Below are 25,589 nucleotides of genomic sequence, written 5' to 3' on the forward strand. Positions count from 1 at the left end.
TTAGGGGTTCTAAATCTTTTTTGATAAAAAATGATACTGTAATTTTTTTTATATGCTTGATTGCTCCATCAATCAAAGATGGTCTCTGCATTAAGTGAAGGTGTCCAAAAAATACAGATTGAATCTGACTCAGAGAAATTAGTTTGCATACAAGAAGGAAAAAATATTTCTCCCTATAATATTGTCTTTTAAAGAATTTTATGTCATGTACAACTTTGCATGTGTATACATGATTAATTGAGCGATATCATATAAAAGAAAAAAATATTCTAATAAATAATTATGAATGTTATCGTCATCATTTTTATGTGATATTATTTTAATTTTGTTATATTAGACTCCATTTGTCTAATCCGAAATGTATCTCGGAATCGATCGTAGTCCTTTCCTAAAGCATCGGATCTATGTATCATGACCCTGTAAAACTATGTCGAAAATATGCTCAACAGAGCTTTTGAGTCAGATGATTTTATTTTTTGTCAAATCTAAAAAGAATCTAATTATCTTAGAACAATTTAGATCAAGTTAGAAAGATATGAAATGACAATATACTTGAGAGTTTTTATACTATGATATGTGGTTGCAAATATTGGTAATTTGAGGTGATGATGTGAATTATTTAGTTCTTATTGCTCATATGGTAATTTGAGACAACGACTTGAAATATCTCGAAGTCATTAATGATCTCTTCATCGATTCTTCTTTAGTATAATAATAAGGTATCAACACATACCATTAGGGTATGGATTATGAGTCATTAAGATGTCAATCATACCATGCTAGGTGTCGACAACATATCAAGTGCCTATCTCCTCTTATCAAATTTAATATAATTGATTATGTTAACTCGTGACTCTAAATTAAGTATTATATGAATAATTCCTTAATTTTATAAGGATAAATATATAAATTTATATTAAATTACTAAGCACATTTCTCCATATGATTCGAACATTAAACTTGGTGGATGTCTACGTGTCTATAATTCAAAATTGAGTTGCCGTTTGGAGATCCAAGATAACGTATCGTTATAATTAAAATAACGGTTTCGGGTGTTTGTCGTTATATCCGACATATGGCGGATTTGAGAATCCGTTACCATCCCCAAAAGAAGGCATCAAATCATGATCATGTTGTTGGCGGACAAATTAGCCAATTACTCCTCTCTCTCTCTCTCTCTCTCTCTCTCTCTACTCTCTCTCTGTCTCCCGATATCCCCAAACCTCGTTCCTCGTGTTTCGAACGCCTTCTCCCCCTCGCTGGCCGATCCGATCGCTGCGACCGTCGCAAGTCCTTTTGTTGGATTTGGATCGGAGGGCAAGGTCGATGGCGGCGGCAGCGATGGGCAAGATCGAGAGGGCCCATCGGATGTACCGCGAGGGGTGCCACGAGGTGGCGCTCGGGCTGTACACGGACGCCCTGGCGATGGCCAAGACCAAAGCCCAGAAGATCGCTCTCCACAGCAACCGGGCCGCCTGCTACCTGAAGCTGCATGACTTCAAGAAGGTCCCGCCATCTCTTATCTCTATTTTTATTCTTCGTTTCTCTTTTCTCTTTGTTTTTGTTAGATGAAGTGGATTGCTATAATAGCTTGTAGGTCTGCTAAATGTCTCGAGAGTTTGAGGAAAGAATATGTAAACTAGTAGTTACATGCAAATTAAGTGATATAAGTGATATATATGCACGCAATCGAGTAATTGATTTCAAAGTTATTGAGTTTTGACATATAAATGATTCTTAGTTCGTAATCACGTCATATTTAAACGTTAAGCTTCTTATGATGCTAAGAAGTAATTATTAAAGACAAAATTAAGTTTTTTTATTGGGCTACCAATTGGAGGAGGAAATATGGTCTCCAATAAGATCCTTGTGTCAAGGTTTACACCAGTGCAGGAGGAGAAAAGAGCATCAAGAGAGTGATAGAGATATATTAATTGAAGATATATCTAGCTAATATAGATATTCAGGAGGGAGAAAAGTTGGTCACTATGATGAGGTTACTCCTTTATAATATCGATATCCCAAGATCTTTAATAGGTATATAATATAAGTTAGGATTGGTATTTTCATACTAGAATTATTATCATTGTCTTATGTATCTCTTGTATAGGAAATTTTTGGGGTTCCATGATAAAATTCAAAGTAAAATAGCTCTCTAATAGGAGACCCATCCTATCATAATTATAATGATGGATAGAAATACTTAATACCTGAATTAGTAGTAAGAAACTTGGTAATTTATCTTTAATAGATACATGCCGCCACTGTTGCATGATTATAGATACAAGAGCTGAACTCCAGTATTCATATGAATGAGAAAAAGACAAAAAGGAAGTTATGGATACATGCCGCCACTGTTGTTTATCTGATGTTTTTGGAAATTTGTTTGTAATTGTTGTGAGGTGGTAAGAATCTATTAAAAGCATATCTAAAGAGTCCAATTCCTTACAATTTTTTAACATTTTATCCAGCTACTTTGACAAATTTCAAGTGTTCGAAGTCGTTTCATTATGAAATGTGGTTTAATTATTTGTCCATGTCTTGTTATCATGAGTCAAGTTTAAGAAACCATCTGAGAAGCTACATAAAATGTTCAAGTTGGAATAAGATTTAGTTTCTTTGAATTTTGGAATTGGGTGTTTGACCACTCAGGACTTCTTGCTTGTATTGTTCCAAACTACAATGCAGTTTCCTCTTACTGTTCTCACATCCATGCTCACATGACTCTCCATCGTGTAAGGTGCAAAATCTTTTGCTTTTACCATTGAGGGTTTTCATATTCTTTTAATTGGGGAAAAGAATCAATTTTTAACTTGACAGTAGAGCTGATATATGAAATATTTGATGACATCTACCTTTTGGCATGCAAATTATTATTGGATAGCTAATACCTTTTAGCCCTTTGTTCATGCCACTTCTTTTTTGTCTATATACTAGCCATTAATGATATGCATTCTTGAGCTCCTATATAGAAGGTAGAAGTTGAAGAAATATTTCTTCGACTTTATCCATATTGTCTTTTTTCTGTGTATGCATGTATATGTAGGAGGTCTTGATAACCTATAGGTATACAAAATCTTTTGAAGGCTTTATTTTGTCCTCAAATGAATCTGTTATCAATATCTATTCCAGTATCTAATGTAGATGCAGTATCGACTAAACACTTACTTTCATTATTTGCTACATCAGGTAATCGTTTTTTTTTTCGGTCACTTCTATATTGGTAAACAAAGGTGAACATTTAAGCATGCACAAACTTGAATTTGTTAGTCATGAACTAGTTGCATAAATATTATAGAAACATGTTCTGCCTGCCATCTTTTGCATTGAATTCACTTGAAAATGAAAATGATGATAGGCAGCAGAAGAATGTACGTCAGTCCTTGAGCTGGATCATCAACACACGGGAGCTTTGATGTTACGTGCACAAACATTAGTCACTCTTAAGGATTATCAATCAGCACTTTTTGATGTGAACAGATTGATGGAGCTGAATCCATTGTCAGATGTGTATAGAAATTTGCAAGCCCGGCTAAAAACACAATTGGTATGCTTCTTTGCTTTTTTCCTAGTAAAATCTCACTTTCTGATTTTACATGTCACTCACTTGGTGAGAGTTCATTTTATTTTGTTTTCTCTGACATGCGACACATGCTCTAAGGCAAGGTTTTTAATTTCATACCATATCGGCATTTCGAGCTTTGCTCGATATAGTATGATACGAGCGATACGCCAGGGTGTACCACTCGATATATGTATATATATATATATATATATATATATATATATATATATATATATAATATAATATAATATAATATAAATATAATATAAAAGATGAAAAATAGTATAAAAATAAGAAAAAGTGGGCGTACACTGCCTCGGCGATGTCGCCTCCTTTTCTTCTCCTTGTCGCATCAGATGAGGAGAAGAAAAGGTCTTCTCCTCATCTGTGGCATTTGGTGAAAACGTCGAAGGCCGCAGATATCTCCGAAGAACGCGGCGACGGCCGCAGGCATCTTCGGCCTTTGGCGAAGAACACAGCGAAGAAGAAGCCGAGTCGCCGCCTCTCCATTGCCTTCTAGATCGGGATCGTCGAGGGAGGGCGGCGCCGAATCGGGAAGCGTCGAGGTTCTCCCAATTCTTCCTCTTCTTCTCCCTCTTTTTTGAGCGCCTTCTCCCTCTTCTCCCTTGATGCTTCTTCTTTCCTCGCCGCATCCAGGTCGTAGCTAGGCTGATACCACCCTATAGCAGGTGGCAACGGTCGAAATCGACCGTTATCGACCTGGTTTAGGTGGTAACAACTGAAATATCGACCGTTACCAACCTGTTTTAGGTGGTAACAACTGAAATATCGACCGGTACCGCCCGATACAGCCCCGTATTGTCCTATATGGGGCTAGATCAATGGTACCGCCCGGTAGCAAGTGGTCCGCGTACTGATCTGCTGGCGGACTGGTACGTACCACCCAGTACGGGCGGTATCATTCAAAATTAAAATCCTTGCTCTAGGTTTTATCATTTGTTTTCACCTAGCAATTGTCGCACCTCGGTTATAGCATTACTATCTGTGACATTGCCCCAAGAACAAAGATAAGTTTTATCATTTGTGAATGATATGTATATGCTACTTCGGATGATAAAAAAGATCATTAACGAAATAAACATGACTTCAATTGGCCATGCTTATAATTGAACTTGAAATGCAGTTAAAAGATGAATTCTAAAACTTACTCTTTATCAAATCCTATACATTATTTTACCTTCTCTTGTTAGTCTTACACATTAGATCTGTAAATGGTTGCGAATTATTCTGACATCATGTTAAATTAGTTGATCAAAATTTTAGTGACCATGAAACTGATTTCTAGATTGATATTAATTTAAGAAGTAGTTGGCAAGGAAATGTTAATGGTTAACTAAGTATTTGTTAGCTAGTGCATCTGTTTTGTTAGCCAGCAAACCAATGATACTTTACATGGCTTTGAATTACCTTGATACATAGTGTGGGGAGAGATTGCTATGACCTTAAGCTATTCTGAATGCTAAATTCTTGATTTTTCTTTAAATATACCTTTGTCATCTCATCTATAATTGTCACTTTCTGGTCACTTTGTGTATTCCATATCAAGGATTTAAATCTTGCTTCGACATTAGCTTCAGCAACCAGATTATTGTGGTACTAGTATACTGGATGGTGTTTGTTCAGGGTCACCCAAATGACAGTAAAAACTTGAATACCAACGGATACTGACTTATATAGTTCAATACCAGTCCTTGGTCTGACTGGTAAATACCAGTCCAGCCGATATTTGTAACCTTGGTTCACAAAGTGCTCTGTTTATGCAGTTTCTTTTTCAATAATAACTGCAAGCAAGAACACAAGAGAAATATCTGCAAAAGACATTCTACGAAGTGTATAAAAATAGATTCTCTGTAGATCAACCCAGTACCGGCATCGAAGCATATAGGTCGACATAATTATGGTAGTATTCTTTTTTTTTTAAATCAGGCGATACATGTTGATATACTACTCGATATATTGGTGTTTGTACTAGTCTGGTAGATTATTTGGACTGATATTAGACCTGTATTTAAATCCTTATTTAGCCTACCCTTTCATTAATAGTAAATATCCATTTAAAGTGCCAGTTGCACTTTAACTGGGTCCTGGATTTTGCAGACCATGTGACCCTGGTAAAATCAAGTGGCAGTTTAGCTTTCCATGCACGATCATTGCCCACAACATTTCCATTACTTTTTTTCATAGGATCATCTACCATGTCATCTCCATTATTTTTGGTCGTAGAATCCTCCACCGTATCTCATCATTACTTTGTTCACCTAAGAAACATTGGTCCTCTAGCCACTGTCGCTCGACATAGATTTCTAATCGAACAGATAAAATGCTTTTGAAAGAGTTCAAGCGCTTGTTGTCTTACCTCAGTAGAATTTTTTTTGCCAGTTGCAAGTCATGTTAGATCAGTGGAATGCCAAAATCATATGTATTCATGTGTCATGAATAATGAAGACAAAGCACAAGTGTTTCCTTGACATTAGGTCTTGACATATGACTGTGGATGTAAGATATACCATGTGTCCATTTATCGAGGGTTAAGAAAGAATCTTAATCAACAAGCAATATTTGTTTAAAGTTTTCATTTCCAATATTTATTTATTGTCCTTTATCTGTCTATCTATTGTTGAAGTCACTTGCTCCAATACCCGAGTCTGAGGAAGAAGCATCTTCTCTCGAAGAAAACGAAGAAGAAGTCCAACCAGAAGGAACAAGGACCCCGTCAGAAGAGGAAAGAAAAGTTGACCCTGCTGATGAGAAACCTGAAGCACCTGTAACCCAACCTGCAAACACCGAGGAGGCCTCTGCTAATAGTTCTTCCAAACCACAGGGTTGGGAAGCAATTCCAAAACCAAAAGGGCATTCCGGGCTTGATTATTCACGATGGGACAGGGTCGAAGACGATTCAAGTGAAGAGGAAGAGGATGACACAGAGGACCAGCAACCTCGGTATAAATTCCGTGTTCGAACTGTGGGTGTGAAGCCTGTAAAATGAATAAACACATTTATGATGTTCATATCGAGATAAATGGAAAGTTCTTGATCTTCTCATTCATAGCCTGTCTACTAGGAGTATTTGATACTCGTGCTAGCATGTTTACATCGTCCACTGGAGTCTTTAAAAGCAATGGAAGATGCCTAAGAAAAACACTCGCTAAGGTCACTGGAACCGATGATATTGATCCTCCACAGATTTCTTGCAAGGAAAGACGAGTTTTAGTGTTTCAGTTGTTTGCTTTCTACTTGGATCGCAATTATTTTTTATCTATCCATGGACTTGGACTTATAAGGCTTCTTTTCTTGCGAATGCAGGTCCTTCAATCGACTGTCGGGGCACATTCTCATTAAAGTTGTTCTTCGGCACAAACAGCATGCCGGCCACCTTGTCCTTACTCCCATCGATAGCCTTACTTGGGGAGTTCTCTAAAAACCAACTAGATTCTAGTCTCTTACTTCCATCAGTTCTCTTATGATGATAAACATATTCTCTTGTATGAAGTTAAATTATGTCATCTATTTCAAGTTTTGTATGTTATTAGAGATGGTAGTGTTAGGTGTGTAATGTAATTGCACGTATCAGTAAGATAGGTCAGTCCTTTCCTGTGAAGCTGATGCTGTCAAGGTGGGGTATCCAAAAGATCTATGTTGAAATCGTTTCAATGATTTTATATTCCAGTGAGATAACTCGAAGAGGGAGCACTCAACTCTTGTCCATGGCTGTTTTTTGTGTAAAGAAGAAAGATGACAGTGGAGAGAGAGAGAAAGAGTTATATTATGCTGTTTATATCAGTCAAATAAGTGTGACTTATCATGAATAAATCCTCTCTCTATTTTGAATTGATGTTGTTAGATTTGACTGCTAAAAGAAACTGGACACATGAAACCAGTCGAGTCATGATGAGCAGCTGATTAAGGTTTGCCGTGAGTGGTAGGCTCAATTGACCATAAGAGCATAATCAATCAACAATGATTCGATGCCACCTAAGCATGTTGGGTCAACCAAGAGATTAATATGGTGCCACCAAAGCATACCCACCCAGCCATTGTTGCATCCAAAAGAAAATGTTTTCTACTGATAGTTATGTATCATTTTGCCTATAAAATAAACTTCCTTTCAACTCTCCAGATCGACTTTCTATGTACTAACTTAACCGCATAGTAAGTCTACTAGATTCTATCAGTTCTAATTTTGTCATAACAGTCGATATGTCCGAGTGGTTAAGGAGACAGACTTGAAATCTGTTGGGCTTCGCCCGCGCAGGTTCGAACCCTGCTGTCGACGAATTTATTTTTTCGGGTTCAATCGACCAGCCAATACTAAACCGTTACTATTACCATTTGTATTGCATCACATTTTTCTATGACCAATGGATACAGCGTCAAGATGAACAACAAATCCATGTCGTAAAATCCATCCATATAAAAGCAAAACTAGCTGGCAAAACACCATTCTTAAACTTGACTTTCATGTATAGCTAATAGTTCCTTCCACACGAATAATTTGAACTTTGTGATTACATATGGAATCATTAAAGAAAATCATTATATGAAGGGAAAAATAGACCCCCTTATTGTCAGTGCTCCCGCAATAACCCAATTTTTGAGACGAAAGAATAAGAAATCAAATCGCCCTTGAAATCATTGACAAGCAGCTCGGTTGATAAATTTCCCTTGAAATCAAATCGCTTTTATTCCAACGAGTTCCCGTAGCTTCTCACAGACAATAAATGTGATTGCGGTCTGGGGACCTAATCTCGCAAAGGTGGCAGATCCACTGAACAGAGAAGATAATTAGAACAACATGAGTTTTTTATTAAGTTCTATAGTGTTTAAAGCAAATGCAACAACTAAAATTTAGGGACACAACTCCACAAGAACATGGTGTTTTGTCAGTGTTACATGATACATAAATTGCATCACCACGAGCTCAATGCTAGTGCACGTATTTTATACGTAGGTGAAAAAAAACCCTTCGTTGTGTTTATATCACAATGAACACCGAGAGATCAAGTGGAAAACAGAGGTCCAGGGCACATGGGTCAGATAGCCGAACCATGTAAATTTGTACAGCTTAGAAGTTTGACAAGTAGAACTCATGTTGGTTGCAATCAAGTTTCAAATATCTAGTGTGCATGATGGATTAGCCTACCCATGAGTTCACTGTCCTTTGCAAACAACAATGGATAACCTTAACTACTGGGTTTCAATCCCGTGCGAACCATAAAGTCTACAGTAAAACCACCAATGAACTAACAAAACAAATAAAAAATATATATCTTTTCCAACTGAAATAAACTTGGCTGATAGCAAAGAACATGACATCCTTGCTGCATGTCCCAATCATGGGCTAATCAGTACAAATTTAAGAAAAAACAGTCTTAAATGCTGGATTATGTGGTTCCTGCCAATTATCCATTTTGTATAGTCTCATTCTTGAGTGCAACCAAAAAAAAAGGGGAAAAAAAAGACAGAACATAGTTTATTGTGGATGGCTTGTTTGCTTTCGCCTTTTTCCAGGCGGTCTTAAATTCAAATCTTTGGCAACTTCTGACCAGCCTATCCTAATGAGGCTCTTAACATTTGGACGTGATTTTTAGTGATGCAGACAAATATAGTAACTATTCGCTGACACGATATTTAGCAAAAATACAGAATTTGTACCGAACTTAAAATGAAGAAAGAATAAAAGCTTAGGATAGATGATTAGAAAGAGAGGAACAGGGAAAGGGTAACAGGGAAAAACAACTGGAATATACAGAATTATAAATATAAAACTCTCACCCGGAAAATTAAGTACCTTAAGTTCTTACCATTTATGTTGTTTGAAGCACTATCAACATTCAATCAATAGGAAACAATTTCTACTGATAAAGGTCTTTCATTATCTTTCTATAAAATTCTGTCATTGTTGCTTCTCTCTGTAATATTTTATTGTATAAAGTACCATTATTATCACTCAAAATTCTAACCTTATCTGTTCATGTGGGTTTTTTCCTCTCATATTCTAGACCAAATACACTGAGATGTCATCATAATTGAGAAGATCGTTAGTAAGGCCAAGATTGTACAGGGATGATACTAATGGTAAAAGACAAAAATGCATAAAAAATAATAAGAGAAAAAAATTAAGAAAATATTTCATATGGAAAAAGATTGTTTTATCTTCACATTGCATAAGATATCCATCTTTCCCAAAGAGAAAAAGAAAGACATGGTTTAGTTAGAAGGTATTCATGTGGCATGACCTTTTAGCCTCACAAAAGAGAACATGAGATTCCTTGAAGGATCACAGACAATTTGCAGCAAGGTTGGAAGAACAGAAATGCATGATTAAATACAATAAAAATTCATATATACAATTCTATATCTAGAAAGTAAGAAAAGATCCTTACCCTTTGTAAAGTGCTCCAAAGCCTTCTGTAAGCACTACCTGAAAACAGTACAATATCCCAACCAAAAGAAAAGTCAAACATGAAGATTTAGAAGTTAGAAAGCAGAACCACTTTGCTAAGAGATTTAGAAGTCTCTTATTAAGAAAATCAACTAGCTAGATCTGAAGCATGAGTGACTCTCCTTAACACTTCACATATTGCTAGTTGCATGGGTAAACATATTCTGCAATATGCAAGTTGGTGTGATACCTGGTAAGCACAATGGAATGCATTTCTATAATTTCTGACACCTCTTGCTTCTAGTTGTAACATTAGACGAGTTTTAATCATGTCCACTGGTGCAGTTACAAGAGTTCCAACCGTTCCAGCTATGCAGCTTGAGCTTCATGCAGGCATCAAGTAAGTCGTTTGTGGAAGCACTAGATTTATAGATCTTGACAACAAAAAACAATCAGGAATTCTTCATACATGAGATGTAGATGAAAGCCTTCTTCAAGAGGGGTCCACTTAAGCAAAACCTGAAACCAATAAGAAAATTTAGTCATTTAATGGCAAGCAAAGACCCTATATGGCATGGTAGGATTTAATATTACAGATACTAAGAATTTTTAGCAATAATAAGCTCCTGCCATAGTATATATCAATGCATCAAAAAAAGAATCAGACCTGTTTTGATTCATCATAAGTTGCAAGCTGTGATGCTGTCAGACAACTAGCTCTGGCCATTGCTGGGCCAACTCCTTTCCAAAGTGCTCGCACACCCTCATCTGACACAATTTTGTACATTTCCCTGAAGGGTCCAGTTTGGGAGTTTGAGTTCATTTGTAACCTTACCTATACGAGTATATTAGTTGCACTACATGAGGATCATAACAGAAGCTACATCAAGTTATGTATTGTAGCAATCTGAAATATTTCTACCTTTAGAACTTCTGTTGGATTAGTCACACCAGTTGCAATTGCACCAGAAAATGCCCCAGATGCAATTTTCACAAAGATATTAGTTGAACCAACTACGTGTTCACAAACATACTTGAAAGGTTCATATAAACCTAAACGAAGACCTCCATAAAGGAGAGACCTAGTCAACGCAGGTCCAAGCCCCAAATAGAGACTTCTAGCTCCTTCATTTTTTATCATTTGTGTGAAAATTGTTCCCTGCAGATTTCATATGTCTCATTCAGCAGCTATCTCTATGGTAAAAACAGAAAAATTCGACTTGCCTAAGAGATATGTCCAGAAGCAGCAAGAGGATACCATCCCAACCAAATGTCCTCTTTGGCCAGCAAGCTGCATTTGGAGTCTAACTTTGACAACATCTGCATTCAATTTCATAATACCCTATTAAGAAAGTTACTAACTCAGTAAGAGTAGAAATTATAATAGTCGCAGGCTAAACAATCCTGTTAATCACAATAAGAATATGAAAGGATCCTCATAAACCAGGTGATTATGGAAGTTCTATTAACTGTCATTTCAAATGAAAAATAATCAAGCATATTACAACTAGTCATGACATGAAAAATGCAATGACAACAAATAGGGAGACAATCATCTGCTGGTTACCATGAGGCCATTCAGAAGGATGCTAAGATCTTACCCATGTATAAGACACCAAAAGTGGCAATTGATCTAAAATAGATAATTCTTTTAAGCAACAAGTAAAATCAATGCTTGGAACCACTGGAACAAACCTAGTTGGTTGAGTACTGAAAAGTGTCTTCATGTAAAGTTTTCTCTAAGCATTAATTAAAATCAATGTTAAAAAGCCAAATGCAGTAAGCCTAGGTGATTAAACAATAATAAAGCAAGGTTTGTCCTAGAGCTGCAAACATAACGAGCCTCATTTTCCTTCATTCTTCTTTTTCCTGAAAGATCAAAGTTATAGGCATAACTTAAAGAAACAGCCTCAAGAACGTGAGTTGAAGAGAAACCGCGTTCATCACCCGTTTACAGCAGTTCCCAATTCGACTAGCTAGGGTTCCAAAAACTCCCACGAGTATCCAATTCACAACAATGATACAAGAAGAAGAGAAGAAAGACATAGGAAAAGAAGGAAAATGGTACACACACACACACACACACACACACACACACACACACACACAAACACGAAACTGGGTACCCAAGGGATGGGTGACGGCGGTCGCGACAGCGACAGCCGCCCCGCTGGTCGTGAAGTGATAAGCGGCATACGGCAGCCGCAATTCGGATCCCTTCATCTCCTTCCCTCCCATCAGCGCTGAAAACATCCAAGACCACGATTCAGAAGCGCAGCTACAAGCAATTGACCAAAACAAACAAACAGATCACCATGAAACATAATCACAAGGGCCATTCGCGAGTTCTCCGATTTGGATCTGCGGAAGCAAATCGGAAGAACGAGCATGTGGGTCAGACCTTAGGACGAAGGATCCAAGAATTCTGGGTGGTATTACCTGGGGATGTTGCCGGCGTCGGAGGAGAGGGTGGGAACCGTACATCGCCCTTTCTCAGCCTCTGTTTCTTTCCCTCTTTTTCCAATTTAATAGGACAAAAATATAAGGGATACTTAAAAAACGGGAAAAAGATTCGCCATTCGGACAAGAGAGTTCGTTACGGCAGGTTTTGAATTTTATTTTGGGGTATTACATATTCATTACTTCCAGTTTGAGGATAGCATATTTGCCCCCTCTAAATATTTAAATAAGATGTATGTGTATACTCCCAAATATTTACAGCTACTAATTTTTGTTAGCGACAAAATTAGAGAAACAATAAATAACTAAAATAACCTTTGATTATTCTCGCTGATTATTCGATTTTCGATCCTCTATTTAAAAATATAAAAATATTAATTCAAGAGAGATATACATATTATTTTTTAAAGGTAAAATGTAAGAAAGAGAAATTTATATATATAATAACATGGTCAATGCTGTGTAAAAATATTCCTGGTGAGCATTTGCTGGGGAGCAGCATTCATTCTCAACTTCGCAAGTTGCATGGCCTGACAATAAATAATATGAACCAAATCACAATTATTAGACAATATTTTCAGGACAAATTTGCTCTACATCCATAAGTGTATGCTAAAAATGGATAACAAATGCCAATTTTTGTTCGATAAAACAGAAGCATTCCTCATCTCTCTAAGAGGGAAGGGTATAACAAACATGTAGTAGTACCCTATCATCAGCATTCTTTCACTCTCGAAAAGTACATGAGCAAAAATTATGTAGAAAACGTTTACTCGGTCTACCATCAGCATTGTAATTTCTCATCGTTCAAATCCAGACGTCAAAAACACTTTTGAGATTTTGACCAATGTCTAAACTTAAAACAACCATATAGAGATATACACCGTAGAATTAGGTTGGTTTTCTCATGTTCCGACCGGCACGGATCACTTCATCCACCAGAAGCAACTGGGATGCAATGACAGGCCTGCAAATAGAAGACACAATACATGAATTATTCATCGGAACAAAGTTTGTGAAACTATCAATGGTAGTACCTACCCTGAGTTTATGATCTGTCTTTTCACTGAGTAATTGTCAAAGATACCTTCCATTTGTGGATCTATTGGTTCTCCAGTATGGTGATTCAAACCCACAATGTTACCTCTGTCATGCTCACCCTTAAGAACATCATGAATTGTGGTTTAAGTTAGACCAAGATGCAAGACTTTGCTGATCGCCTTAGGTGAGTGGAGAAAAATATATGTTATAGGCCATTACCGTAAGAGCGATAATGACATCTTGTGTGTCGAGGCCAGAGTTCTCTGCTAGTGTCTTCGGCACCACCAGAAGAGCATCAGCAAAAGCTTCTACACCAAGCTGTGCACGCTGTAAAGAACATTTCATCAGTAATCTAGCATCAAGATAGTTGCTTGTACAAGATTTCAGAACACCATACCCCTTGAACAGTTTTCTTTATGTTGGTGACCAAATGCTGCCTGGCTGCAACCTCAAAAGCGCCAGCGCCCTATGCCAATGACAATATATCACAAAAATATTTGTAAAGTATCCAGTTCATCTTGTTACTCACTTTCATTGGCTCAGTATTTTTTCATTCTACAGATGAGCTAAAAGTAGCTATAACTTAAAACAACTTGATTCACTAAAATGTCGTGTGACTAGCAATTAACATACAAAACGGGAAAATAATCATCATAATCTTTCAAGAAAAGAACATATTAAATAATACAACATGGTGTGTAGATGCAGTACTCTATAAGAAATGTAGCCATGATTTTTATCTTTGCTTGACGCAAGGATCTAGACAATATTCCTCGTAGATTAAAAATCCTGCGATGTTTTGTGAACTTGATTATGTTTTCTCCTCTACAGCATAGATCAACCATTCAATCAATAAACATGTAAATTTAAGAAGATACCATATGGGCAGGATCAATAAACCGGCATGGAGTTATGTTCTAGTTTGTGCCATATTTACTAGCTACGTCAGAATGGTGTGGGGAGTTCTGCTTTTCCGCGATGTCTTTGATGTGCCGTTCTGAGATGGGTTCTTCCTGCTATGTCGCGGTTATGTAAACTACATGATGAGCCCAGTTTATCTGGAGCTTCTTTCTGTTTACTTCTCTTTTAAGCAGAAGTAAAGTGCAACAACAGTTGCGCATTAGTATAAACCTCGTCTTAAACAGCCATCAACTGAAAGTGCATTAAAGTGCCTGAAACATCATAATTATGGTAGTCCTGAAATGACTGCATCTCACTGCAGGAAACTTAAGAAAGATAGTAATATAGCTTGAAAGAATTCCAAATTGCAATATCAGCTAGCTTTGAACTGGCAGGTTGCCATACCACACAGGAAATCATGCATAAAAAGAAATTTAAAAATCTACATAGCATGACACTAGAAACTATGATATAAAAATATCCAAAAAGAACACCATAGAAGACACAACATATGAGGTGAAGAACAAAAACATTTATATCTTGATCAAAGCATATTTAAACAGATAAAACCTAAAAGTATCTGTAGCTGATCTCAAACCAAGGAATACAGGTGCTTCTAGCGTAGTTAGCATTCTGATGGAAAGAATCATGCTTACATTACCACAATATAAGCTGTTTATCAAAAACTTTCTGAAAAGTAAATAAATGAAAGTTTCCACAGAAAGTTTTCTGAAGAAATTTTCCCTCAACCAGGACCTGCCAGTCAATCATATGCCACTAGCAACCAGATGCCCAAAAACTGTCTTTAAATACCTAGTCCACAGCATTGGGCATTCTGAATTCTCGTGTAATATGGTATCTTAACACATGCCATGCATCAAATACTTGCAATCTTAAGGTCATCTATATTTTTAATACCTTCACAGTAAGGCAATACCCCTGATCCACCTATAATGATATAAAATAACATTCAGAACACCAACTTATATAGACAATCACCTACACATGATCTTCTAAAAGATTAGCTTCACAATCAAGCATCTAAACATGACGTACAGAAAACACTGTATTTTATAGCATAAGCACGAGGCAGCTACACCAGCGATAAACTAATCCTGTCCATTGAGTCACATCACTAATGCCTATGGAATCATACTGTCATGCTGGCTGTACCAACATATTGGCCTGCTCATGGCATGACTTTAAAGTATATATTGCAGATCCAGGCACAATACCACTCCAAAGGTGCCACCCACAATGCAAGCCACAATACCATGCGGTTAGATGAGTTACAGCACTTGCCATATGAGAATGAAAGATGTACCACAGCATGTCAAACTTGATAAATTATGCTCGTTGATAAATACAGAAAAGAAGCATATCAACATTTGAGAACACTCCCCAAATTCAAAATCTCACCAGGACAACAGCTTCATCTTCAAGTGTATTCTTGACAGACCTGAGACCATCACGAACAGCATCCTTGATTTGAGCAATTGTATGGTCATTGGGTCCTGCAATGATGAATAACCTGATTTGAGATTCCCAATCGTGTGCTTTGTAGCTAAAGTAAAAAATGAATAATATTATCCTAGAAACTCAGAACCTTTAATCAAGATAGTACAAGAACGAGGGTTTTTCACATTCTCCACAAAGGTGTACTTTTCTTCACCAAGAATATGCTCATAAACAAGCCCAGCCCAGCCAAGACAATCTTCGGTCAAGTCATCAACAGAATTGACAGCCTCCCCACCACAAGCTAAAACCAGTCTTTCCATATTCCTCCTCTTAGCTCTTCGAAGTGCAATAATCTAGAAAGTGAGAGTAACAAAAGTCAAAATTGATACGTGGTAAAATTCTAAATAATTACAAAGGTTTCAAACATATGTATACATATATATACATATATATACATATATATACATACATATACATACATATACATACATATATATACATATATATACATATATATATATATATATGTTATATATATATATATATATATATATATACATATATATACATATATATACATATATATATATATATGTTATATATATATATATATAACAGTCAGTATCTCAGAAAAGGATTCAGTGTTGTTCAGGATGAATTGAAAATGATATTACGTCTCAACAAAGCAAGAGCAGCTAAAATATAACACATGGGACAAAAAAGAATTCAGGTTGAGCAAAAGTAAGAAGGCCAATGATGCAAAGATAGTACTCACCAGTTCCCTACAGAATACAAGAACCAGAAAATAAAGGTTGCAATTATCACAGTTATCAATCCAAAGATAAGTCATTTATTATGATGTGCCACCGATGCCTTAAAAAATTGGCATCCTGAATAATCTATAAAGTATAAACAAAAGAACATTCAGTTTTCTGCATCTTATCTCCTAAATAGCTATCATACTTGACAGTCAACACAGTAATGAAACTTAATATGTACACAACATGGCCACTGACAAGAATCAGAATCTTTTGCATACAAAATAATCATTTACAGATTTCTGTTGCACACAAAATAATTGTTTGGATTTGGAATCCTAATTCAAGCTAGGAAGTTCACAACTCTCCATAGTGTAGCATACAATAAATTTTAGCTAATATATAATGTGAACTTTCACCAAAACATTTTTCTTCTTATTTCTTTTCTTGAAATTTAGCCACCTAAAGAGCAAAACATCAACAATACTTGTAATGGGGACTTGACAAATAGAACTACGGTTATAGGATTGTTAATAAAATTTATGTTTTCATTAAGATTTTATTGTCAGAATCACAAAAAGACTGAATTCATCACTCCTAAAAGGCTAAAACCATTGAATTGGAACATCATTTCAATTAGTCTTACTTCAAATGGCATGGCATCTGAAATTAACAAATTGTATGAGATACCCAATTTTGATGAAGGCAAGTATATTTCACCACACTAAAAATAATTAAGAGTGGAAGGCCTATAATGAGGTTGCGTTCTGTCGAACCAAACCTGAGGCCCTGCTATTTTCTATAAAGCAACAACTCATTTTTCCCGTCTTAAACCTTTGGATGGTTCTGTGCAGACTAACAGTGAGATTAACCAAATTGTGGTTTCTTGGAAAAAGCCTGCTGAAGGACCTCATTTTGCCAGAATGGAAGGGATCACTCAGCATGAGGAGCAAACTGATGCTAAAGCTGTCATCAACATGCTGGTTCTTAAGCAGAATCCACCATGGAATGTTCTTCACATCCTCGGAGACAATCAGATCATTTTAGAATCCTTGTCATGTTTATATATAGAGAGAAGGAAATTGTTGTGACAATTGTTTGGCCAATTTTGCTAGGTTGTACAAATCCAATTTTGTTTGAAGACATGAGTGGCCTGAGGACTTTCCTTTTTGTGTGCTGATCTGCAGGACACAGGATGTATTTGTGTTTTGAAGTAATATAATTCTCTTTCCTTTGAAAAAAGGGAACATTTAATTAATTAATGTTATGGACTGATCAATAATCTAAGAAATATAAGTTGATTGTAACTTCAAGGGACTGTGACCGCTAACCAGCTCATATCACTAGCAATAAATGAAAAGGCACTAAAAAAGTGAGTATAACAAGAAGGATTATAACTCTCAAACTATGCATAATTCGAAAACAAAACCCATTATACCAAACAAAATGTTATAAAAAGGGCAACAAGAGTTGCTCAAAACCATGTAATGAATGTAGACCAATTTATGCATTTCAAATGGAAGGAACTTAGATTTGTCATCTCATCTTCTCAAAACCAAAATGTATTGAGAAACAAGGTGATCAAACCATAACTGCAATTCACTAAGATTTCTCTTAATAGAGTGGTGCGGATGTATCCTAAACGAAAGAAATCATGGATAATTAGAAAATACCATTCAGTTTAAAAGTAAAAGATTGTACAGCAAAATATGTACAGCCTAAAGGATGAGGTAAACATAGAATATGTCGCAACATACCATCTGGTTGGAACCTCAAGTAGGACAGATGGATAGATGCAAGTAGGACAAGTTCAAAAATGTAGAAGAATCTTAAACTATCTTTTAAACATTGCAAGAGATATTGCAAGGGTCATCCCCCACACTACTGAAAGTGAAACAGACAAGATAATTCTAATTGTCATTATCAAGCAGTGACATGACTAACCCCTGCCCTAGCAAGGAGATCCAGAGATGGAGGATCAATTCCCTTTTGGTTGATCACAACAAAGTTGTTGTCATTGCCCGAGCAGACCTGCACGATAAGAGAATTTTATTGAAGCAACACTCAAGCACAAGGTATTGAGACAAGTATACAAACTAAAGAGGAAAATCCTGGTGACCTTATTCTTTAGTTCAATGATCTTCTTAACTCGCTCATCAACTTGACGCCGTTCAGCAGCAACCATTTTCTCTCTCTGCTCTGCATTGGAGTAGAAAAACCCTGCATTTATTTCACTGAAGGAAAAATTGTTAGCTGGATATAAATAAATCAAGAGCAAGGACCAATATGTGGCATACAATAGTAGGACATACAATTTTTATTTCTTCAGTTAATTGAGTCATCAAAAATTTCGAGGACATAAAAACATGTTTTTGGCTATTTTGAGAAAATATAAGTTCTGCTCATAGCCAAGAATATAAAAGATGAAATAATTTGCATTCATGAAAATAACCAGCATGATATAGAACACTCAATCCACTAAAGTAACAAGCAACAATGTAGTATCAGATCCCAAAGATGGTTCTTTTCTTATCTTATAGATTCAGGGATCCTATATTTATATAAATTTCATATATGAAACTAAGATAGTTACCTTTCAGAAAATTTTCTAACACTATATATAGGATATAGGAGAAATCTTCATGCTTCTGGAGGTCGGAGAAAAGATGTAATTTGTTCCTGATAAAAAACTAGAGTTTTAAACTTATGTAATTAACTTCTTCTAACTAACCCAACAAAAAATAGGATACACATCTATGACAAATCTAACTCAGGTAGCATGGGGCAGATTGAGATAGGAGGCAAGTAAAAAGAATTGAGTGCCAAGCTGTATGAGGTAGAAAACTTTCAGGTATGTGTCTAGGACTACAATTACTGTTTGGAGTTGGCATTTGGTTGAGGGTTTTGCCTGGAGAAGGTGCTTAATCTCATATGTGGTAGCACTATTATAGTATTATGCAGGCTTTTGCTGTGGACAATGGGGAAGTAAAATATTTGGGACTCAAACATTTGCTTGATGCATTTCTTTTACCCCATCTTACCTGCAAGGTCACATTGTGTCCTTGAACCGATAACCATCCTTTGGTTAACCCAACCTCCTTCCTCCCTCATGACAAGCCAAAGGTACTGTAGGAATATTCACCTGTTGTCCACTGACTATGCCTTTCAACCTGATCTTAGGCACTATCTCATCCTCCATGGACAAAACCTTATGGAAGGACCTAGGTATTCAATGCATTGGATTCTTACCAATGTTTGTATTACTCAAGACGACAATTGCAAGGCCAAAATGATAAGAAAAAGATAAAGTATATAAAAATCCAAGTTGTCAATTACTATGAGCTTCTTCTTCCAATAAAGATAACTGCAAAAAGCTAGCAGATCAAATTTCTACCTTTTCTCATACTCCAAGGAGACATTGCATGTCAAGATATAACAATTTTCTGCCCTCCGTTTCATATCAGGATGTCGAGAACCATGATCAAGGACGAGACCTTCAACCTTGAAAAAGGAACAAAACATGAACCAGACTAACAATAAGACCACAACTTCACACAACAAAACGTAAACAATTAGTAAGTTGAGTAGCAATTCTTGTTTGTCCCTGTCAATATGGGGGGAAAAAGCAACAACCTGAGAGTTAACATGCAACAGGAATAATCACATGTAACAGCATAAATTTCTATCTCTGCTCTAATGACTCAGTGAATTCTTGTAAATGTCATCGTTTCCAAGTTCTTGCAACATATTATTGTTAAAACAGATTAATTTTCAGGAACATATATCTGCATATCCAGTTAGCTATCCGTCGTCATGATTTGTGGCAGCATTTTTTTTTCCTAATTCTCTACAATCCCTTGGGTTCATTCTTGCCACCAAACTACTAGTTTGTCTAAAACAAAAACTGTGTTTCCCCATTAATTTGATTATTATGTTTTTAAGTCTTACAAAATATGTTAGGATGGATTATACATAAAAATAGAATGATAAATATGATTTTTGGATACCAACACCAGGAAACAAAACTATCATGGTTAAACCAACGTTCGCTGTTTCGCCCAGACCGGTATGAAACAAGGGGCATGTACCAGTCAGAGTGCTGACACGGTCCACGAACCCACCCCAGTCTGGTCCACCATATAAAAGGGAAGTGGGAAACCGCAAGGCTCCACAGCGCTCACAAGCATCACCTCCACCTCCGCAAGGCTCGCGAACATAACCTTCGATACTGCGATCAACAGAGATCTCAGCTTGCCGCGACCTCACTGCACCGCCATGTCTTAGGTAAGGTCTCTTCTCCTCTTCCTCTTCCTCTTCCTCCTTCCTTCTTCCTCCTCCACCGCTTCCTCTTCTTCGCTCTTTCTTCCTCCCTCCTCCATCCCTTCTCTCTTTTTTCTTCCTCTTCAAAACATCGATACTTACCAGTGTACCATGTGTCGATACACCAGTATAGACCAGTACATGTGTCGTTGACTGGCCGACACGTCGGCTCGGACCGATAAAGAAAACCTTGGGTTAAACTATAGCATTTTACATCTAATGTGAACAACAGACAATCATCATTTGCAAGAATAACATACCAGACGTGTATCAACATCAAACTTATGACGCATGTGCATTATCTCCACCATAAAGAGATCAATAGGCTCATCAGGTTTGCGTATGCAGAGCACCTGTTAATGTCAAGTAAAGAATCGTCATCAGAAAGGAAGATGCAGTTACGGGAACTGAAGTTTACAAGCATCAAGAATACACTAAAAAGAATATTCATATAGGATTATTTGGAACTCAAAAGTTATAAAATGATTAAATTTTGATGTACCAATGCTGCAAAATAATATCAAATGAAAACATCATATTAAAGCTAAGAGACAAGAAATCAATTTTGCAGTTTAAGACCAAGATAAAGAATGTGATTATAAGACTTCAAATCAAGATAAGCATCAAATACAGTTTATTCCAGGTGCAACTGATGTGTTTCAGCTGAAAAAAAAATTGATAGCTTCCATTCCAACCTATCAAAAGAACCAACTGGATTTTGCAGCCATTTCCAGAGTTTCAGGCTGATCTGATTCGATCAGCCTAAGATCATTTTGGGTCATTTGTATTTTGTATTATAGTGTAATCGCGGCACAGGGATTCTAAAACTGTTTATGGTTGATTTTCTAGATATGCAAAGGTATTACAAGATCCTACTAATCTAATTGATATTTGGTCCATCTTAGAGAGATACCTAGTTAAGTTGATTATGTGCAAGCTAAAGTTCTCACCAGAACTATGATGTATTATATCAAAAGAAACCTGTATATCATGCAGATATAAGCATAATTACGTGAGAGGTTTTATAGCAAGTTTAAAGGAAGAAATTCAGCAAACAGGAATGCAGATTTATTCGCCTTTTAATTTTCATTTCGACCATAAAATATTTCAAATGTCTATATAATGTGTTATTTCCAAGGTTCTCAATTTTGGCCCATACCGGTATACTGGTACAGTACATACCAAAGCATACCGACGATATGTCAGAGAATACCGACAGTATGACAAAAAAGAGTTAAAAAACCTCCAAAAATACCTAAAAGTAATGGTCCAAAAATATCGGGGTGTACCTACTGGTACACTTCAGTAATGGTCAAAATTCGATACACCTCAGTAACGATTGAAATCCATAGCATACCAACTGATTGACCTTGGTAACAGTTGGATTTCGACCGTTACCGCCCGGTACATACCCCATATTGCCCGGTATGAGGTCAAAACACTGGTATCGCCCGGTAGAGGGTGGCCCGTGTACCAGTATCATCTCAAACCGGTACGTACCACCTGTACTGAGCAATACACATCGAAATTGAGAACTCTGGACTTCTTTCACCTTAGTAAAGAGCACTTGTACCAATTGAATTTGAGCCTCTATTCAGAAAAGATCAATCTAGAATAGATGAGGCAAACATATCATGAACCCTGCTATTCATAATACATGACTGATTGTTAGTCACATGCCCAAATTCATGCTACAGAATGTTAAAAGGTTAGGTTCCACATAAGCATATACGTGTCAAGTGACAATAGGTGACTTGATGTACTTGATGGATAATAGATAGGCCACAACATACATTTAGCATAAAGTACTTTTTTGCAAAATGTTTGGCATGAACCTACCTAAAGTGCATATAACTATTGCATACAATATAATGAACTACTAAAAGGACAAAACAGAATATATTACTGTGACACAAACATCAATGATGAAGAAAACACAATCTAGCAAATATGTCCTGCATGAAACTACTAGTCAGTGATACATTAAAGAAACACTCAACCTGAAACATTGGCACTGCAGTGTAAGATACACGCAACTTTCTTGTCATCAAATGAAAATTTGTTTTTCATACAGAAAAATATCAAGTTTTCCTAACATGCTAGAACCCAAAGAGAATGTCAGTTATCACTTTTATACATTTATCATCAAAGAAGAATAAGGAAAAACAACCATTAAGGATGGTACTTACTCCATTAACAACAATATCTGTCAGTTGATCAGCTAGTCCCTCGTATAACTATAACAAAGAAAAATTCAAGAACCATGGTCAAAAGAGGAAAACGTAACTTGTTTACCTTTGACACTTCAGAGGTATACTACAGAAAGAAGAAACTCATTTACCTTTGTCCTAAGAGTTGTCCGTGCTACCATTTTCAATATCTCCTTGTCAGGGGTATCACCCATTACAACAGGTGTCTTAAACTTCTCAAGAAATTCAAGGGTAGCCCGCTTAGCAATTTCAAATCCATCTACCAGTACCCGTGGATGCATTCCTGAGTGGAAATTCAAAAGGTTTTAAAGATCAGAAGTTCTGGGCCGAGGAAGAACCATTCTAATGAGCTAAAATCATATGTAACGCAAAACATTAAACCAGGGCACTAAAAGAAGTTCACTTAAAGCAATTTTTTAATCAGGTACTGCAACACCAGCGGTAAACAAACTTTCTTAAAATTGACTCACATGAAATGCTCAAAGTTAACAAACTATACAAGCACAAAAATTGTAAAAATTACATCATGTTAGTACTACTATGAGTTATGCAAAACTAAAATGAAGGTATTCAGTTCACAAGAATATAGCTGCTCCACAGAAAGCCCAATTACCAAAATGTCCATCTTAGCTCAGAGAAGAGCACATTTTCTTCAAAACGATTGGCTCCACACTTTCCTGTTTGTGGTCCCATATGCTCATAATCATAATCATAATCATCATCCAAGTTTTTCTATCATGAATTGTTTGATTATTCAAGATAATCACCATGAGCATCTGTGTAGACAATGCATCAAAGTATTGCATCCTTCAATCTAAGCAAATTTGATCTCTGCCCCACTAAGATAATTGTCCCCACATTTTCAATCAATGTAAAATTACAGAGGTAAAGAAGGTGCTATAGTGGTTGAGCTCGGAAGAGTAAACCAAGCCTCCATTATTTCCATAGGTGGAAAATTACAATAAAGAAATTATACGAAACACAGTGCACAAATCAGGTACTCTTTTACAAGTTTTGAGACACATAGTGAACCTTCTAATACTGACGAAGTACAACAAAGTGAAAAGAAGCAAGCACGCATAAAAGCCAATCACCAAACTAATAACAATGTGCTGTTCACAATAACCAAAATAATAAATCTCGGAAGGGACAGCCCGTTCACCCAGAACAAAAGCAAAGAAAATTAACTGGGAAAGACCTTCATCGATGTACCGCTCTGACTGCTTCATGAGCTCCCCAATGAAGAGCACAGTGGAGGTCGTGCCGTCGCCACTAGTCTCATCCTGCGCAACCGCTGTCCTCGCAATCATGATGGCTGTGGGGTTTTGGATTTGCTGCCGATCCAACAAAATGATTACCGAAGCATTTCTCGGGTAAATGGGAAAATAAGCGAACCTTTAACGAGTATTTCCAGAGATCATACCATCTCCTTCAGTAGAGTGTTGCCATCTTTGGTCAGCTTGATATCCCCAGCCCCTCCAACAAGCCTGCGCGTACAAAATCAATAAGTAAAGACGACAAAGGGATCAGAAGAGGAAGCGGCGGAAGGATTACATCTTGATGGTGCCCTTAGGCCCGAGGTTGGTCTTGAGGACGTCCTGGAGGCCCTTAGCGGCGTTGATGTTCATGTGGAGCGCCGCCGACTTGTTCAGCACCTCGGCGTTGGGATTCAACACCCGGAGCGACATCTTTCCCCCTCGTCGATCTCGAGCAAAGGAATTGAAATAAAGGGTAAAGGAGACAGATCTAGGTTGGGAGAAGGCGACGGCAAGCTGAAGCGAGAGGAAGAAGAAGAGTAGGGTTTTATCGAGGGGGAAGTGAACAGGGGAAGGAAGCGCTCCGGAGAATTCTGTAACGACATAATGGGCCGGCAACTTACTGACTGACGACCACTAAGCGGCCCGGTTCGCCTAGTGTAATCCAACCCAATCCAGTCCGGCTCAGCTGGCCTTCTATTGAGCCGGGCTGATTCATTAATGCTTGCTTTTAAAGAAGCTTGTCAAATGGCAAAATCGTAATATTATCAGGGACATAAATTTTTTGTCAAATTAATCATGTCTACTATATAGATGGAAATAGGATCATAAAATACCGGATATTCAATATTCTTCTTACCCATAAAGTATAAAAATATAGTCTCCTTGCACCACTTCCTCGTCGTTAGTTGTCGACGGATGTCGCCCTTTCTCACAACCTTAATCGTTGGCCATGAAGGGATTGCAGAGCCTACACCTCTATCACAGGACCGACAAAGGGGGATAATTGGCATAGCTAAGAGTCGAGCAAAAGATAGAAGGAGATGATCGATGGGAGTAAAATGGTCATTTAAAAAAAAAAATAATATTCTATAAAGTTTTTCAAACTTAGTGCATGAAATTCTAAAACATGAGTTTTTTTTTCTAGAAATTGAACTAAATATATTTTTTATTATTTTTAAATATTTGATTATAACCCAAATATGTTCAAAATATCAC

General features: G+C 36.9%; 3 protein-coding genes and 1 non-coding gene across 6 annotated transcripts; 2 read left to right on the top strand and 2 right to left on the bottom strand.

Moving 5' to 3' along the window:
• The first annotated feature begins 1,156 nt into the window (after nucleotides 1-1,156).
• LOC103985581 (uncharacterized) lies at nucleotides 1,157-7,414 on the top strand. 2 transcript variants are annotated; one of them, XM_018823331.2, is made up of 4 exons: nucleotides 1,157-1,506; nucleotides 3,359-3,547; nucleotides 6,210-6,526; nucleotides 6,890-7,414. In XM_018823331.2, exons 1-4 carry the CDS (start codon nucleotides 1,327-1,329, stop codon nucleotides 7,002-7,004), a joined length of 801 nt encoding a protein of 266 aa, XP_018678876.2. In that variant the 5' UTR covers nucleotides 1,157-1,326; the 3' UTR covers nucleotides 7,005-7,414. The 2 variants fall into 2 exon arrangements, with proteins under 2 accessions (XP_018678876.2, XP_009401605.2); XM_009403330.3 differs by lacking the exon at nucleotides 6,890-7,414 and having other exon boundaries at nucleotides 6,210-6,632.
• Nucleotides 7,415-7,777: 363 nt separating this feature from the next.
• Nucleotides 7,778-7,859, top strand: TRNAS-UGA (transfer RNA serine (anticodon UGA)). The gene has a single exon. It is a non-coding gene; the product is annotated as a tRNA-Ser (tRNA).
• Nucleotides 7,860-8,007: 148 nt separating this feature from the next.
• On the bottom strand, nucleotides 8,008-12,565 carry LOC103985566 (uncharacterized). Of its 2 annotated transcripts, none has more exons than XM_009403309.3 (9): nucleotides 12,408-12,545; nucleotides 12,095-12,246; nucleotides 11,227-11,288; nucleotides 10,891-11,127; nucleotides 10,636-10,803; nucleotides 10,438-10,487; nucleotides 10,219-10,351; nucleotides 9,970-10,007; nucleotides 8,008-8,351 (listed from the first exon to the last, which is right to left on the bottom strand). In XM_009403309.3, the coding sequence occupies exons 2-9, from the start codon at nucleotides 12,219-12,221 to the stop codon at nucleotides 8,255-8,257; spliced, it is 912 nt and encodes a 303-aa protein (XP_009401584.2). In that variant the 5' UTR covers nucleotides 12,222-12,246; nucleotides 12,408-12,545; the 3' UTR covers nucleotides 8,008-8,254. The 2 variants fall into 2 exon arrangements, with proteins under 2 accessions (XP_009401584.2, XP_009401592.2); XM_009403317.3 differs by having other exon boundaries at nucleotides 8,009-8,351; nucleotides 12,095-12,211; nucleotides 12,408-12,565.
• Nucleotides 12,566-13,101: 536 nt separating this feature from the next.
• Nucleotides 13,102-24,940, bottom strand: LOC103985558 (T-complex protein 1 subunit zeta 1). Its single transcript, XM_009403297.3, has 15 exons — nucleotides 24,670-24,940; nucleotides 24,539-24,602; nucleotides 24,314-24,449; nucleotides 23,247-23,398; nucleotides 23,095-23,142; nucleotides 21,166-21,258; nucleotides 19,980-20,086; nucleotides 18,705-18,819; nucleotides 18,530-18,616; nucleotides 15,976-16,180; nucleotides 15,789-15,883; nucleotides 13,867-13,935; nucleotides 13,689-13,796; nucleotides 13,470-13,588; nucleotides 13,102-13,395 (listed from the first exon to the last, which is right to left on the bottom strand). Exons 1-15 carry the CDS (start codon nucleotides 24,801-24,803, stop codon nucleotides 13,320-13,322), a joined length of 1,608 nt encoding a protein of 535 aa, XP_009401572.1. The 5' UTR covers nucleotides 24,804-24,940; the 3' UTR covers nucleotides 13,102-13,319.
• Between the last annotated feature and the right edge of the window lie 649 nt (nucleotides 24,941-25,589).

Source organism: Musa acuminata, chromosome BXJ1-1 (genome assembly GCF_036884655.1).
Source record: "Musa acuminata AAA Group cultivar baxijiao chromosome BXJ1-1, Cavendish_Baxijiao_AAA, whole genome shotgun sequence".
Taxonomy (NCBI): Eukaryota; Viridiplantae; Streptophyta; class Magnoliopsida; order Zingiberales; family Musaceae; genus Musa; species Musa acuminata.